General features: G+C 45.6%; 1 protein-coding gene across 1 annotated transcript in view; it reads left to right on the forward strand.

Annotated features, from left to right (window-relative positions):
• LOC104552764 (unconventional myosin-X) overlaps nt 1-18,095 on the forward strand; it is a 95,812-nt gene that overhangs the window by 12,083 nt on the left and 65,634 nt on the right. Inside the window, exons 2-6 of the mRNA XM_062004673.1 lie at nt 1,685-1,783; nt 8,133-8,291; nt 12,509-12,696; nt 12,932-13,066; nt 17,952-18,076. Of these exons, the coding sequence (XP_061860657.1) occupies nt 1,685-1,783; nt 8,133-8,291; nt 12,509-12,696; nt 12,932-13,066; nt 17,952-18,076 (706 nt within the window). The remainder of the gene's footprint in view (nt 1-1,684; nt 1,784-8,132; nt 8,292-12,508; nt 12,697-12,931; nt 13,067-17,951; nt 18,077-18,095) is intronic.

An 18,095-nucleotide genomic window follows, 5' to 3' on the forward strand; every position in this document is an offset into this window, starting at 1 on the left:
ATGTGATTTGGGAAATGGATGAGTTCTCACCAGTAATGTTTTGCGTGGATGCCTCAGGACACTTTATCTCAAGCATTAAGGGTTTCAGAAAATATAAGAGGATGTCATGAAGACCTTCCTAAAGTTCCTACAAATCTGTATTCGATGCATTGCTCACCAACTTTCTGGGATCTCGAAACTTGAACCTGTAACACAAGAAAACATTTCTAACTGTTGCACCATGAGGGTGGTCTTGGCACACCACCCTTGGATTTAGGTACTGATCAGTGCACTGGTGCTTTTCATTCACTTGGTGAAAGTAATCTGCTTGCTGTGGAAACTTTAGAGCGGAACACAGCAGCAAAACTCTAATTATGTAGGTCTTTTTAAATATCATTAAAACCAGTTCCTTTATTGAGAGGACTGGAGGTTGCCCAATGGACATATCTTCTACAGTAAGGAAAATCCAGGGTACTAAAGTGTTTAAGTGACTAAAGTAGTTTTAAAAAACCCCACCTAAAGTAAAATAAATCATTAAAAATAGAATTAGTGTTCCACATTCTGTATAATGTAATATAGAAATACTATTGCCTCTCTTCAGGTATAATAAGCCTATGAGCAAAGAGCTAATGGTGCTGACGAGTTTAAGAGGATAAGATGGGCCTTTATAATCAATAACTTAGGGGCAGAAAACAAATTAGGAAGAAAGTAGGTCTATGAATCGATGAAAAGGATGGCCTTAACGTTACTCAACAGTTCAGCACTTTGACTTTTTCTCAATGCTTATCTAAGCAGAGTTTGTGCAATTTCTGTGGGAAGACGTGGAACAGATGAGTTTGCAGTAACTGCAATGCAGTGTGAGGTTATGCCTAATTCTCCATAACTGCAGGTCACGTTCTTCCTGATTGGCCTCTGTGCTCCTGCTCTTTCCCTTGTAACAGGTCCCACAGTCAGACGGGGTAGAAGAGGCTGATCCAACAACCTGATTTCCCCTTCACTTTTTTGGAAGGCAAGCTATGAGATCTGCTTGCTCTGCAAATCCCTGCCTAAGTGTTACCAGAAATCTGCCTTTGTGCTTAGGGTTGTCTTCAGAGATGCTGAGCAATTTAAGATGAGGTAGTGTGTGTGAAACTATATATATATCAGGGCCATCACATGTGCATTGGAGTATATACACATCAGAGAAACAGGCAAGTCGTGTCATTTCCTGAAGGAAACCCTTGCAAGAGAGGCAAATAGAGCTCTGTGAAGTTTCCTTCGTTGATGCTGATGATTTCTGGAAGCCTTTTGGCTTACAATGATGTGTGGGTGTATGAAATTGTAAACATGCTTTATTTACATTTTCCATTATTATTATAGCGTGACTTTTAATGACCAGCTATTCCAAGTTTGAAAACATTTAGACACTCAAACCCACTGTTTTGTGTGTTTGTATTTTTCCATGACTCTTCCTACAAAAATTAATGTTTCCTTATGTAGGTTTCCACATGAAGCTGATTAAAACTGCTTCTTCTTCCTCTCGTGTTGTGTTTAAAAAAAGCAAAACCAGTTTCTCTGAAAATGTAAGTAGGACTTGCTTAAAAATTTAAGCAGCTGTAGCTTGGAAGTAGCCTCTGAATACCACAACTTCCCCCAGCTTTCTGTGAGTGTTTGCACCCTGGCTGGTTCCAGTTCTTTCTAATAGGAGGTCATCTGGTTTTTGCAGGGTGCCAGAGTCTGGCTGCGGGAGCAGGACCAACTGCAGCCATGCACTGTTGGCTCATGTGCCGATGGAAACGTGCTCTTCACCTCAGATTATGGCACGGTAAGTGAAGTTTGCATGAGGCTGTAGCTCGTGCCAGGTTGCAAGATGGACTTCTTGGCCTTGTATGACCTTGTTAACAGGAAGGAAATGTATCAACTGAAATGCTTCAATTCTGCCTGAAAAGCGACCCAGCTCTGTTACAGATCATGCCAAAGGTCTAACAAAGGTTAAAAGGAGAAGGTGATTCTCTTTCTTCTGTTCATTTGCCTGCCCACCTCACTGTGCTTGGTTTTACTCTTGCCATCTTCAAAGGAGCTGCGTTACCAACCTAGCAAAACCATTATATTGGCAAAATACTCCAAGGAAGGAGGCAGTTCCATCAGCTGAGCAGCCCTTTCTGCCAGGATGTACTTCTTGCAAGCCGTGCTGCTGTAAGGGCTGTTGTGCTCACCACCGTCTGCTTCAGCAGCTTCTGCCAGCAGCCCTTTGGGTCGGGGGCACATGGAAGTGAGCTCCCAGTGTCAGTCAGCAGTGTGAGTGCAGCAGCCATGCAGTTCAACAGGTACACCAAGCTCCTATGAGAGCAGAGCTTGCTGCCAGCGATGGGAACCAGGCAGGTCTTTTCCCTGCCTTTTTTTGCCAGCCATGTGTTCCTTGTGGTACGCTGGTGTGCCTGCTGCAATACTTGTGGAATAGGAAGGGACCGCTGGGGATCATCCAAATCCTCAGTGAGTCAGCTCATCTTCCTAACCCTGGAAAAACTATTCACTGCCTTCACTGAGGTTCTCTATGAGTCAAACTGGTGACTAGGCTGGGAGGAAATGGGCAGGATTGTGCCCTCCAGCTGTGAGCAATTAGGTCTGCTCAGCTGTTCTGGTGAAAGGTGCTCTGCAGGCAGCTTCTTTGTTACAGAAAATTGGGCAAGGGTTTTTTTCAACCTCTTACCTGGCAAACAAAGGAGGATGAAGGGGGAAAGGGGATTTAGCATGGAGAGTCAATGGTAGGGCTGTCATATTTTTCAGTCTTGCTCTGGAAGAGCTAGACTCCTTTTTTAAAGAGCCAGATTTTTTTCTCAGAGATAGCAGACACAGGTTTTCCATGTGGTTACTGTAGTCTCTCAAATCCTTTCCTGAGGAGCTGCCTTGTGTTGGGGATACTGCACAGCCACTAACTCAGGCATTCATCACAGGTAATGCTGCAGCCTGTGGAGGGTCAACAAATGGTGAGTACTACTGCAACTCTCACAGGCTTGGTTTTGTCTCTTTTGATATGGTTCTGTGGCCCTGGAAAATCCTCCAGAGCCACCTGGTACCTCTGAAAGGACACCAGAAATCCAACCACAGAGCTGGCTGAGTGCACCCACTACCAGCCCGTCTCTGTGCTAGAAAAAGGGCACAGGATAATGCTGGGTGGAGTCACAGGGATGAAAAAAACACTGGATTTGGTTTTTTTTCCTTGATGGAGAAGAAACCACTAGTCTGAAGGAGCATGTACTTTATGGCTGATGCAGAAAAAGCACATAGTGATCATTAAAGGGCTTTCTTTATTCAGTGCCTTTCACAACAGCTGCTCTGTGTGCTTCCCTCAGCTGCCTCCTTCATTGCTTCATAACTGTGGGGAGACTGGCAAAAAGGTGAAAACTCAGAAGACGACATATCCACTTTACGTTGGATTGGATGGGCTAGTTTATCCCTCTGATTTTAGAATCCCTAAATCTAGTGTCCTCATGTTTGCTGTGGCCCAGCATCCTTGCAGCTCTGAGGTAAAAAAAAATCCAGTCATGGATTTTTTTTTTCCCGAGCTTTTGCCATTTGTTTTCACTTCTTTAAAAACACTTCAAGCAACAAATCCATCAGAAATTTGACTTCCTGTGAGGAATGGAGGAACTGACAGTTAGGAAACACAAGATTGGAAACCACAATCTAGACAGACCAGCCGCATGCTTTATGTATGAACTTCAATGCTGTATGGGAGCTTTGCTCAGGTTGAGTTAAGGCCAAATACCATAATAGGCAAAACAGACTCAACTTAAGGGAATTGGTTCAATTTATTAAGAATCAAAACTGAGTAGAGAAATGAGAAACAAAATGTGAATCTTAAAACAACTCACCCCACTCTTCCCTTCTTCCTGGGCTTCTATCTCCTCCCCAGGAGTGACAGAGGGAGACGGAGAATGGAGGTTATGGTCAGTTCATCACAGATAGTCTCTGCCACTTCTTACTCTCAGAGGAGGATTCCTCACTCTTCTCCTGGTACAGTCGGAAGCCCTTCCCACGGGAGACAGTCCTTCACAAGCTTCTCCAATGTGGTTCCTTCCCATGGGCTACAGTTCTTCACAAACTGCCCCAGCATGGATCTCGTCCATGGGGAGAACAATCCTTCAGGAATGAACTGCTCCAGCATGGGTCCCCCACAGGGTCACAAGTCCTGACAGCAAACCTGCTCTGGTGTGGGCTCCTCTCTCCCCACAGACTCCCAGGTCCTGCCAGGAGCTCACTCCAGGATGAGCTTGACACGGAATCAGCCTCCTTCAGGCATCCACCCACTCCAGCATGAGGTCCTCCACGGGCTGTGAGTGGATCTCTGCTCCCCAGTGGCCTCCAGGGACTGCAGGGGCACAGCTGCCTCACCATGATCTGCACCGTGGGCTACAGAGGAATCTCTTCTTCGGGCCTACAGCACCTCCTTCACTGACTTTGGTGTCTGCAAAGAAGTTATTCCTCTGCTGCTGTTCTTTGCACCTGTGCAGCAACCTCTTCCCCTTCATCCAATATGTTAATCACAGAGGCATTAACTCCATTGCTAATTGTCTTGGCCTTGGTCAGCATCAGGTCCATCTTAGAGCCAACTGACACTGGCCTTATACAGGGGAAGCTTCTGGCAGCCTTTTAAAAAAGCCACCGCTGTAGCCCCCTACTACCAAAACCTGGCCACACAAACCCACTCCACACATACTGGCTTGTTTGCCAGCCAGGTTTTGCTTTGTTCCTTACCATTGCAGGAGCTTGGAGAGAGTGTTGGTCACTTTCTTCTGACTGTGGGCTAAGTGTGAGGCAAAAACATTTAATCACTGGAGAAAAAAGTAGAAATGTTTGGCTGTGCTGTGAAGTGTCTGTATGGTATTTGATGTCTTGTGTGTAGTTAGACTGAAAGCTGATGGTTTGTCTTCCCAAATAATAAATCTGTTTATTAACACCTATAACTTGTTGGAAAGGGCATATGAGAGATCAGTTTGTCTTTGTTCTCACTTGTGTCAGGCAAAATCAGCCAGCATATGCAGCTCGGGTACAGGCTGCTGAAGCTAGCCTGGCTTGCTTTACATGGAACAGCATGATGGGAAGGATATTCTCCTAAGCTGCTTTCCTGGCAGATTATTGGAGGGGTCCAGAAGAGAGCAGTGGGGTTACAAGAGCCTCTTTACTGGATTGTCTTGAAGTGGGAAAGAACCTGTCTGCCCTGGATCAGTGCAGCACCTTGCAAGCTGGAAGGGTTGGGGATCATCAAATCTAGGTAATGTTTGTGTCCCAAACCTCACAGCTCCTCTGGGAGAGCCCCTGTGACACAATCTTGGAAATAAGAAAACCACCACATGTCTGTCTCCAGGACCCTGGATGATCCCTGTAGCCTACTGGTGATGTAGAGGCTGGAAACTTGTCTCTACCCTGAAGGACAGATTAAATGTCAACTCTATCCCAGTGCTAGGGATAGCCTGAAGTCTCTCCTGCCGGCCACAGGTGCCTTCCAGAGGCACTGAGACCTCACCTGACAAATCACAGTGGGGCTGGTGGCCCCAGCCTCTGCCTGAGGAAGGATGAGCTGCTAGGGGTGCAGTGATGGGCAAGGTTGTTCTCTGAACCTCCCCAGCCTCAGGGACAGCCAGGTCATGTTTTGGCCTTGGTGAGGGTGTCCATGTGGCATCAGACCACTCCTCCAGGGACTGTGTTTCACCTCTGCAGTGGTTCTGTGAAGAGAGTACCAGAGCTAATGCTCTTAACCCACCTTTACTGCAGTCCTGTAGAGCACCTGCTTAACTCTTCAGGGATCTTGGACCAGTTTTTTTCTTAGACAGGGATGACTGAATTAACACCAATCAAGCAGCTCAAGATAGGTTTAACAGGTGATGATCTAATCCCTACTAATCATTTGGTTGTGTATTTAGGGTCCCATTTCCCCCCCCCCATGTTGTCTTCAAAAGCAAGTAAACAAGCTCTGACCCATCAGGTGGTTGTTTTTCATAAACAGGAGCCTCTTGGCACAGACCTTGTATCTTTTGGGACACGTGTCCACTCAGCTTTTTCTCTAAATGTTTTCTTAATGTTTTTCTGGCCCAAATGGCCCCAAGTGCTGACAATGCAATGGTAAATGAGTAAGTGCCAGAAAGATGTAAGAAAAGATCACGTCATACCATTTTGGACTTGTCCTCATCCAAAAGTTTTCCAAGTCAGCAGAGAAGAGAGAGACAGGCTGGTTTGCTGCCTCATGGTTTCAAAGTGCTGCAGTGGTTTTGCTCCTGTTCATGTTGTGAATGTGCAGCTTGTACTGTCTCCTGAATTTAGTTGTCCCATTCTCTGTTCCTGCTCTCTCAGTTCTCTTGTGGAAGTGCCTTAGGCCTCTGCTCCGAAGAAGAAAAATAAAAATGGATGTGGTGTTTTTTTTTGGCCATGCTTGCAGAGTGAGGGTCCTGGCAGAGTCATACCTCACTGATATCCAGGTGTAGAGCGATGGGGAGAAGACCAGAGGCCTGGGGAGAGCCTATGTGCTTGAGTGGGATTTATTTCACTCTGTTAATGAACATGGACTATGTACTTTTGAGAGCCTCCTGGCTGGTAAGAAAACTGGGCTGTGAGGCAGCTCCCAGTAGAAGAGACAGAGTCCATATGGGTCACACATTAGGTGTGACTGAGCAGACCTGGGGTGAAACACATTGGAGAAATGAGCTTGCTTCTCCTCCCCATCTCCCTCCAGGAGCAGACCTGCTGTTTTGGTTGTGCAGGCTTTTGCAGGCATCATGAGGTTCTCGTAAAGGGGTCCTGTGCCAGGTTATTCCTTTCCTGTACTGGCAAGAGTGCAGGTCAGAGCTGAGCAGAGGTCCTCGCCAGGCACCTGCAATGCGCTGCAGCAGCAAGTGCTCTGCAAGGGATTCGCAGAGGTGGCTCGCTGGAGGGGGCAGGGTGACCTCATTCTGTCTTTAGCCTGCAGCTGCCTGGCTGGCAGTATGGCAGCCCAAGAAAGCAGGCAGGAGAAACCAGTTAGAGCAATGCTATAAATCAGGGTTCATTCCCTATGGACTCTCTCAGTTTCTTGCTGGCACCTGGAAGGGCTGACAAGCAGGGGTGGAAATGAGGTAAGGACCAGAGCCCCAGAGGAAAGGAAAAGGTTTCTTTGGGAGGGTTACTGTGGACCAGTTTGCTTCACCAGGCTGCTTGTATAAAGTGTCTATCTTGGGTCTTACCATCTAGCACAGCTTGGGGTGCTGGGTGGGAAATGGCACATGGTTGAATCCAAGAGTGGGAAGCAACTGAAATAACTTTTGTGAAATGCCAGTATCGTGCTTGAGGAGGAGGAAAGGAAGGAAGGGATGTGGCTGTGGTGGAGGAGAACAGTCGTATCATCTCATCTGTGTTGAAACAGAGTGAAGAAGGTGACCTGATAGCTGAAGAGTGGGTTATTGAGAAGGAAGCTTTATCAGGAAGAAGGATGCAGCAATTGACGAAAGAAGAGTGCAACTGCAGAGAGAGAGAGAAGTGGATTCTTCCCAGAGCAGTGATAGAAGTTAATAGCTGTCACTGTACAAACATTTTGAAAGCTGAATCATATAGATACATGCCAGCATGCACACAGGATGCCACTACGTTATTTGGCTTCTCACCTGCTTTGCTTTGCTCTTGACATGACAGCCTCTTCCAGATAACTCTCTGGCTGCTCCTAGGGAGAGCACAGGGCCAAACCTGGAATGTGAATAAGCTTTGCCTTCACCTCCCACTAGTCAGAGACATGTTCCCACATGTGTTTTTGTGAAAAGACTCTTCCGGGTCTCTCAGGGAGGGCTGCCATCGTTATTCACAGTTGTGAGTGCAGTATGTGATACCCGTCTTGCCTAGTGGAGGCTGGTGCCCTGCTCTCACTAAGGAGATTTCAGTAAAAATCAAGTAACCTTACATTGATGTGTCCCTGTCAGTAGTGAAGGTGAGAGATTGATTCTGAAACAAAAGAAGGGAGTGTGGTGTATAGTTTCTGGACAGAGAGGAATGGAAGAACAACTATAGAAATAGGGAGCAGATCTCTGCCTTACTTATTTCCTTTTCCAGTGCTGAACTGTAAAGCTGTGGAAAGGGGCACGTTTCTGATAGGAAATCAGACCATGTGCCTAGGTGTCATGAGCTTATTTGTCTTTCTCCCCATTCTTCAGGTATTCCACTACCCCAAGGCCTCCCTTTCCAGAGAAAAGGTCTTGCCAATGCACCAGACCAGCGTTGATGGGGTAGAAGACATGTCCATGCTGGGAGATCTGCATGAAGCTGCCATCCTGCTTAACCTGCACCAGCGCTACCAACAGGGCAACATCTATGTAAGTACTTCTGGCTATATGACTGTTGTTTAGCTTTGAGGCTGCCACTTTGCATGTGAAATACTGATTTGAGCATTATTTCCTGAACATTGTTTCACATGGATAAAAATGGAGGGGTTTTTCTGTTTTGCCAGCTCCATCAGCCCTGTGAGATCCTAACCCTACCGGATGGGCCTCTTTGCATGTGTAGAAAACTTCCAAAACATGAATATTGGCCTCTAGGCTTCGTGCTAATTGTGTGGCTCCGTATCCTCCAAGAACAGCTGTGTCTTACAAGCTGGTATTCAAGTTCCCAAGGTTCCCCGTTACTGCTATAATGGTTTAGATGGCCAAGCAGACTGGGAAGTGCAGAGTACACAGGCTGTTGTTGAGTATTCTTCCTGATCTGGATAAAGCTACCGGATGCAGATGAAAGTGGGAAAACAAACCTGTTGCCCAGTTCTTTTGCTTTTATATGCAGTTGTGTCTCTTTTGAGTTGCTCTACTCTCCTTGCACGGATGAATACTCAAAGCATGTCCTGATTCTCCTCTTGGGCCCTCAGGAAGGAGGCAAGGGACTTGCAAGGTAAAGCACACCTGGGACAAGGCATCCCTGGAGTGCTGGGCTGGCAGCATGCTCTGCTGAGGCTTGGGAAGGATAAGAAGGATATGTTACCAAGACTGCCTTAGCTTGCCTTACTCCTCCCTTGCTTGTCCATGCTGTGTGCACTCAGAGTTTTTCAGATTATGACAGGGAAAATGTAAATCTCTAGCTGTGTAGCATGGCAACTGTTACCACAGCAACCAAACCATATGCACCTGTATTCCAGGAAATGATCAATAAAGTGACCCCGTTTCTGAGCCACCTCCTGCACCAGGATGCAGAGGAGTTTGCAAATTCTCCTTTCCATTGCTGTAGACTCCCTTGCCCGTTGTCTGTGAACACAGCCTTGTGACCCTGAGGAAGTACCCATGTGCACATGCTCTTTTGATGGAACCTTGTCCTTATTGCTCTTCCTGACCCGTCTGACACATGCTATGTGTTTATGCAGCTCTCTGACGGTTTGTGTATATTCCTCCCATTTTTTCTTCCTCACACTTTGAAATATGGGGCAGGATTCAGTCTGTGCCTTGCACCAGAAATGCCACAACACCAGCACTGTGACAGTGTTGCAGCGGCTATATCTCCCTAAGTCTTTCCTCTAACTCTAATATGTCATTCCTTCTATTCAGCATTAGTTCTGTGCTTTCTCTGTCCATATGTAAAGATATTAAAATACAATGTCATGTTTTGCCTGCGCACGGTACATGAATGTCAGCTGCACACCTCAGATCTGAGTTTTCTGGAGATTTATGAAGGAGCTTGACTTCTGTAACATGCTCAGCACTGGGAAAAACGCCTTAGTGGAGGACTGTAAGCCCCTCCTTGAGTGGGACTGTGTCTGGGTATATGTTTGTGCAAGGTCTGACCTGGAGGACACCAAAGCATACAAGTGCTGTGTTGTATTTCTGTGGTGCAGCTACTAATATTACAGTTACCTGATCACTAGTAGTTTTTGCCATAGCCCAGTAGCATACAATTTTCAGTTACATAGAAATTGAGGATGTCACCTCTAGTGACACGTAATGACTTGCAGTCATCTGTGAATATCATGAATGTTATAGGCCTTGAGTTCATTTAACATCATCCTCAATGGTCTCCACAGACAGAACATAGTAGTCTAAGGTTGCAAATGAACCTTTGCTGCGAGGAGTTAATGCCTGTCAGATGGGGCTAAAAATATTTGGAAGGAAATCAGAGGGATCAGAAACAGGTGAAAAATGTCATTTTCTGGAAAAGAAACTCACCCAAGGGAATGGATAACTTGGAACATTGGTAACTAGTATTAAAAATAATAACAAACAAAAATAAAAAAGAGTTAATGAGAGGATGGAAAACTGAGAATGTGAAGTGGATAACCACTGTGGAAAAGGGCAATACAGTTCTGAGCTGTATGCCTGGAGGCATCCTACTATGAGCTCCTAAAGGGAATCCTTTCTGGTCATGGAGTGTAGGTAGCAGTATAGCTAGACTGGTGTGGTAGTCATAATTAATTTGCTACAGGAATACTGACAGTCTCAACAGTACCTTTTGTTTTCCAGAGAAATACTATTCAAGCTCAACCAAACTGTTTAAAGAAATTGTGTGAGCACAGCAGCAGCCTGCAGCTTTTAGGAGTGCATCTCTCCCCTTCATTCCTGCCATTCCTGTATCCCTTAATAAAAATGGACCCAGCCTAATGTGAGTGATGTACAAATGAGCTAGGGCCTGTACTGCCACGTTTTGTGCTGTCCCTAGCTCTGCCATGCCTAACCACCAGTAGGATCTACTGTCTTGAAAAGTAGACATGTGATGCATGGCTTGTCCTGCTCCACAGAGTTCTGTGGGGATGATCACTCCTTGCTAACAGAGTGGCTGGCATGTACATGGTTGATGCACAAATGCTACTGCTGTTAAAAGTTGTGGGAAGAAATCATCTGTAAGGGACTGCAGGTGATGAGGAAATTGCAACTAGGAGATGGAAATATTTCCTAGAAACACCTTTGAAAAAATGGCTTAGTGGAAGAAGTTCTGGAAAGGACTGTGTTGAGAGCTTCGTTCCTTGGGAGAATCAAAACTCGAGCGGGAAATGTAAAATGAAACATTTGAAAGTTAACGATGTGAAAGTCTGGGAGAAGTGTTAGGATGGGTATCTCTGTCTTGTAGTCTCTGGACAATATCTGTTGCTCAGCTGCTTGTACAGTGCTTTTCCCTGATCCCTGTTTTCTCTCTCAATGCTTTCCTGTTTCCTCCCACCTGTGTTGCCAAGGATCATCTGCTTGCTTATTGCTTTCATCATCAGTTAATTTTATTTCTGCCCACAAAGGCCCATGTCAGAGGGTCCTCAGGACTTGTTCTATGCTGGCCTGTTAATACTGATAATGCAATTAGACCTAGGTGATGGGGTTTTTTCACCTGATAATCTCTCACTGATGGTTTAATAAATGAGTCTTAAATATTTCGGTGACTGTAGCATCTTATCAGCCTGACTTCTGGCTTTAGAGCTTGACATTGCAGTATGGCCCCAGATTTCCTTTGGCAGAGAGAAAGGATGCGTCTTTCTTGTCACCAAGTATTTCATTTGCAGCTTCTCCAGTGGATGTGTGCAAACTCTTGTGTTTGATGACTTGTAGTTCATGGTTTGGAAATACTACTAGATATTGTTCCTGACCACAAAGTTTGTCACCTACTGCAGCAATCTGTTTCCTCCGTCAGCTCTACTGAGAATGGGTATTCTGGAGTAGAGCAGCCCAAGGTGTCCCTGAGAAGGAGGCCACTATGCCAACAGCAGGATTTAAGTTGGATGTTGACCATATTACAAAGCTATTGTTAGGAGAGAGATGGCACTGAACTGCAGCTTTGAGAATAACTGGATTTGAGCTGGTTGGCTGAACTGAAAAGGTCATGCTCCAAAAACCAAAATGAATTTCCTTCTGACTTCCCAAAAGAATATGTTTGAAAGTCAATGTTAGTCTTAGGGTATTTTATTTTAAACCTTACTGACTTTTTTCTTGAACTGTGAGATTTTAAAAATAAAATGTTTAGAAAAAGTAGAAATATTTTGATTTGAATTCCTGATCTTAATCTTAATCTGTCAATTTTTATTTGATTTACCAAGTGATTTAAGCTGCTCCAAACTGCATTTTTCAGTGGAAGAAAACTGATCTGCTTTAGTGGCTCTTTGCACATGTGTGCATGTCGGTGTGTCTCCATATCCCCATCTCTTTGCTCAGGAGGTGCTTGAACCCTTCCAAGCCTCCTCAACTGAGGACTTGTATATAGGGGCATTGAAGATATCTCCTATGAGTCCTTCAGTCCTGGCTCTGCTTTTCAGCTTCAAGCACAGTGCAAGGTAGCTGGGTGTGAAGATGGCTTAATCTTTTTAAATTATGTGAACTTAATTTAGCAAAGACAACAGACTAGGAACATTTTATTATAAAGCAGTGAAATTGTAACTGCCCTATCCATACCCAGTTGTGCAGCCCCTGCCCTGGGTTTAGATATTCTTTGCTAAACTGGGAAGCTCTCTGCTGAAGCTCAGCTTCCTTATTTGTGCTTTTTCCCTTCACCATGAGTTATTTCAGGGCCCAGGTTTGTTGCAGGGTTTTTTTTTTTCCAGGAGCTTTATTTTCTTGTTGTGTTTTGTTTTTCCCCCTAGACCAACATTGGTTCCATTCTGGCATCAGTAAATCCCTACAAACCCATCCCTGGTCTGTACAGTGTGGATGCCATAGATCTGTACAGACAGCACCGCCTGGGTGAGCTGCCTCCCCATATCTTCGCCACTGCTAACGAGTGCTACTGCTGCTTGTGGAAGCGTCATGACAGCCAGTGTGTGCTGATAAGGTTAGAAATGGGAGAACCAGCTACTCCCTGACTGCATTCCATGCCTTGCTCCTGCTGCTCTGTTTGCAATGACATCTGCCTGAATATCCACACCATCCTCCCTACCCTTTGCCTGATCCCTGCTTGCTGCAGTGGAGGTGCCACATGTTCATTCCTGGAGATCACTTCTCTGCCGTGGGTGGAATGGTCCTTAGTCCTGGATTTGTAAATTAAATGTATGTTTTTTTCTTAACAGTGGAGAAAGTGGAGCTGGAAAGACTGAGAGCACCAAGTTGCTGTTGAAATTTCTGTCAGCCATGAGCCAGACCTCCCTTGGGAGCCCTGTGTCTGAGAAGAGCACTCGTGTAGAGGAAGCTATCCTGGAGAGCAGGTATGGTTACCCTGAGGGGCACCGGGGGCCACGTCGCTGCAGGTGCTGGCGTGCTGGGGCAGCCGGACTGTGGTGGGGACACGGCCTTCTGGGCAGCCATACTGGGGACAGAGCGCAGCTTGGGCACTCAGGGTCAGGCAGCTGAATGGCAGCATGTCAGAGTCCAGCCTGGGCACTCAGGAGCAGGCAACTGAATGGTGGCCTGTCAGAGCCCAGCCTGGGTACTCCAGAGTAGGCAGCTGAATGGCAGCATGTCAGAGTCCAGCCTGGGCATCAGGAGCAGGCAGCTGAATGGCAGCATGTCAGAGTCCAGCCTGGGCACTCAGGAGCAGGCAGCTGAATGGTGGCCTGTCAGAGCTCAGCCTTGGCGTCAGGAGCAGGCAGCTGAATGGTGGCCTGTCAGAGCTCAGCCTGGGCATCAGGAGCAGGCAGCTGAATGGTGGCCTGTCAGAGCTCAGCCTGGGCATCAGGAGCAGGCAGCTGAATGGTGGCCTGTCAGAGCTCAGCCTGGGCATCAGGAGCAGGCAGCTGAATGGCGGCCTGTCAGAGTCCAGCCTGGGCACTCAGGAGCAGGCAGCTGAATGGTGGCCTGTCAGGGAAATGCGGCCTTCGCGGTCTCACCAGGACACCTCATGCTGGCGGCTCTCCCAGCTGCCTGTGGATGAATTAGGCTTCTTTCCAAGAGCAGTGTGGGGTGCGTTTGGCAGCCAGAGATTTAATGCTCTACACAAGGCTGGGATTTCTCCGTCCTTCAATAAGTTATCCCACATGCCTGCCTGGCTGCACTCTTGAGCTCACTCACACACCACTGTGGTGTCCTTTCCAGCTTTATGTCTCTCTTGTCAGTCTCTGGAGAGGATGTGGGTAACATCCATCCCTGTCTGTCCCAGGTCATCCCCATCTCCCACATCTCTTGGTTGTGGCTGTGCTTACTATGAGTCTCAGTCACACTCTGACTCCTGGTCTCCTCCTTTAGCCTCTGCTCTCCCTTGGTCTCCAGGCCACCCGCAGAGGTCCTGTGGACTGCCTTGCAGCTCTCTTGCTGTCCAGACAGGTGATTTCATAGAGAAATGTCCATGGGAGCTGTAAAGGGCACGAGTGAGGAGGTTTACTGGGGGCTGCAGCAGGGCCTGTACAGGAGGAGGCTCTGGGTTGGTCAGACCTGATCTGGGTTGGATCTGGCACTGAGGAATAACCACCACCTAACTAAAACCCTGCCAAGGCAGCAGGCAGGCAGGGAAATGCGTGGCGCCTGGATCAAATGTGTTTGGGAAAGAAATCAGCAGCCAGGAGGGGATGGAAATGTGTTCTGTGGGGGATCCTTCATGCCAAAGAAGGTCCTGGCACCCTGGAGGGACCATGACTCATGAAAAAAAGTGTCAGGAAAACCTGAGGAAGCAAAGTGCAGCTGAGAAAAAAACAGTAAGAGGCAAAGAGCAGCAGAGAATACGAGGAAGCAAAGAATGACAGAAAGAAACAGTTCTATGTGTGACCCTAGCCTGTGGCCTGCTGCCTTGCTGGGGTAGTTGTAAGGGACTGGTTGTAACCTGAAGTAAAAATGGATGCTGAGGCTAAGAAGAGTAGGACAAGGTTGTCTAAAGTAAGCCTTGAAAAGAGAGAAAAGATGTTCACTTAACCGTCTGGTTTATTGTTTCTTTTTCTTAACACTTGAATTCTATTTAATAATAAACAAATAATAAATGAAACAAGAATTTCCCAACACAAGACCATCTCACCTGTGAATGGAGGACCTTGCAGGGAGTCTTGCCATTTGGTACTGTTATGGGTGAGTCTGTAGATTGGTCCCATTTTGAGCCTGTGATTGTTGCAGAAACCTCCAGAAGAATAAAGCAGATGTCTGCAGCAAGATCTAGTTATATAATAAGCTGGAATTCTTTGAACTGTCTCTGTAAAAGTGACTCTCGTGCAACTGGCCTATTTCATAGCTCAGAGAGAGAAGGAATGTTTCCTGGAAGGCAGTGATGCAAAAAAATTACTAGTAACTGCGGTGAAAACAGCATAAACAGACATGCAGTGTCTAACCTGGCAGCTGCAAGAGCATTTCAGTGTCTTGGTTCCTATAAGTGGAACAGCATTGAGCAGAAGGGTTGCTGCCTTTGGACCTGGTGCTCAAGAAACTGTTGTTGGATGATCTGTCTTTTGCAGATGTACAGATTTTACCAGGGATGTTGGCAAACTGGACAAAGCTCTTAAGTGCAATGCAGTCACAACTGAAGATCTGCAAAATCTGCTTTAAAGCAAAGTGGCTTAAAAGGCTCAAGCCCTCTTAGCAGTTAAGTGGTGACTTGACTGTGATCCAGAAGGCTTATGGTGGTAGGTAGATGATTCCTGAGTCTGCAAGATCCCACAACTGTGAGGTAGAGTAAGAGCTCACGATCCATTTTGTGTACATCTCTAGTGTTACTTGAGCTATTGCAACGTGAGAGCAAGAGAATTTCATTTGTCACATTTTCCTTAAAGAAGAAAAGCTGTAGATGTAGCCCAGAGCCAGAAGCTGCTGCCGCTGCTAAGGAGTCTACCTCATATGTTTGCAGTTCAGCTTCACTTGCCTTGTCAGTGGCCCTCCTTGGGTCAGCTTATGTTGGATTTCATCCTTACACCCCAGTACATACGCAGGAACGATGGATTCTTTCTCCATGTCAGCATTACAAACAAAATGTTATGTCAGCTTTCTATCAGTTACTTGTGTGTTGTAACATTCGTGCTTGGAGTATTTCTCAGAAACTTGACTCTTAGAACTCCCTTGGCACTGTTGATTTGGTCTGTTTTCCTTCTTGAAAATATTCATCAATTCATTAAAAATTCTGCTAACTTTCAGGGTTTTTTTTCTAGCCTGCTTCACTCTGAAGCTCTCTTCTCCATGTTGAGTGCCCCTGCTGACAGCATAGCTACCTCTCCTGTTATTCATCCCTCTAATCTTTGAATCTTCTTGTTTTGTCTTCAGCTATGCATCTGAATCCTGGAGCTGCCTATGTTGCAATATTTCTAAAATCCAGGCTTTGCTTTCTGCTGCCCTGGTGAAGCTGGTTCCTATCCTTTTGAGTCCTGCAACACACCCTGCCCACATCCAGCTGAGCAGCCTCATTCCTGGCTGTATCAGCTCACTCACCCCTCTGCCTTGCACTCAGACACTCATGTGCCTATGTCGTCCCCCACCCCTGAAAGGATTGTGCACTCATTTGCGTGAGCCCGTTGCTAAAGATACTTCTTTGGGCTTTGCTTATCTAATTTAACATGATTTAGAGCCTTAAAGATTGTCTGGCTGTTTACTGCATTCTCACTGCATCTGTGGTAGTCATATAGCATAACCCTGTCCTCCTTTTTTCTGGTTGTCCCCATGAATTTTTGTTGATTCACAATGTTGGAGTGCTCAGAGGTTTATTCCTGTGCCATGTCCTTAATTACATACTTCAGATGTGTGGGTCTTGGAGCTGAAATTCTCCAAGGCAAGGAACTTAACTCCTTTTCTGTGCACACAGATTTCTATGACTGAGATTTCTGTGGTTGCAATGTGTTACAACAGAGCAATTTCATTTCTGTGCTTTTGTTTCTTTGAAGTGATATTTTCAGGAGATAAATTAGGAAAACACTTCCTGAAGTTTCCTGAAGGTTGTTGGGCCTTTCTCTCAACCTCAGCTCTCACTCAGCTAACACTTGCAAGGCCTGAAGCTGTCAGCAAACTCCAGTGATATCTGTAGTTGTGATTGTCATGTTATAATGATTAACTTGTGAATAATCTTGTAGCTGCCTGTCACTCCAGTAGAACCACACAGTAGATTGGTGATGTTTAAAAAGCCAGTATTTCTCAGGATAATAACATCATTTTTGTTTAAAACTATGTATGTTTTAAAATCAGCCATGACCAATTCAGGCTGTTCTTGTACATCTCTGTGACTCATTGCTTGTCAGGCCTTCAGATTATTGTAGAACTGGCTAAATTGCACATATTTATTTTATATTTTATTTTATATATTTTAATCCTGGATTCAGCATGCCAATTTGAGTGGTTTAAGCTTTTCCTTTGTGCTGTTTTGTGAAGCAGGAGTCAAACTACATTTTAACATGGCTTTTTCTGTGTTGTATGAACCTTTCTGAAGACAGGAAGATGACCAGGAGACAGAATTGTTTGTCAACCAACTGAAGTTTGATGATAAGATTTTTATTTTTTCCCCAAGTGGATGATGTGTCTCTCTTAGAATGAAGTTTTCAAATCTATAATGTGTGTATAGTCCCTCCACTGGGAAACCACATGGCTTGTATCAACCTAAGCAAGATCTAAGTAACAAGGGCATGTGTGTTCCCATAGCAAATCTCAGTACCGAACAAATCAGTTCAGTACTGTGTTTGTTTGTTAGTTTGAAGTGTTTGCTTATAACTTCAAAGGTTGACTTGTACTATCTTCTCATTCAAAGGCAGAAGCAAACAAAGAAGTATGTGGTTTAAAACTGCACAGTGTTTGACCTGTATGTCTGATGCTTTTGGAAATCATGAAAAAAATACAAACCCATTTCATGGAATGGTGCTGTGTCAAGGCCACAATCTGGTTGAGTCTTGCCACTTATCATTTCCTGAAGCCACACTGGTGGGCTGATGTCCTCCACAGTGTGAACATCAGCTACCTCCTATTGATTTGAGACTGATTTAATTGACTCCAATCCCAAAGGTTTAAAATTTATCTAGCAGTGTGTTAAATTGCTCTTGCCATCCTTCCTTTCCCTTGAGCTCTTTCTGCTTGTCCAGTCTGATACCATAACAATTGAATCTCACACGGCAGCACATGCTGAACTAATGGCAAGTCTGGGCACATGCTTTGTCTTAGTGGTACCCCATCATCAATCATATCTTCATTGTATTGTTTCTGCAGCCCCATTCTGGAGGCCTTTGGAAATGCCAAGACGGTTTATAACAACAACTCCAGCCGCTTTGGGAAGTTCATCCAGCTGCACTTCTCTCAACATGGACACATCCAGGGAGGCCGAGTAACTGATTGTATCCTTTCCTTTGTAGG

The sequence above is a fragment of the Colius striatus genome, chromosome 11, assembly GCF_028858725.1.
Source record: "Colius striatus isolate bColStr4 chromosome 11, bColStr4.1.hap1, whole genome shotgun sequence".
Taxonomy (NCBI): Eukaryota; Metazoa; Chordata; class Aves; order Coliiformes; family Coliidae; genus Colius; species Colius striatus.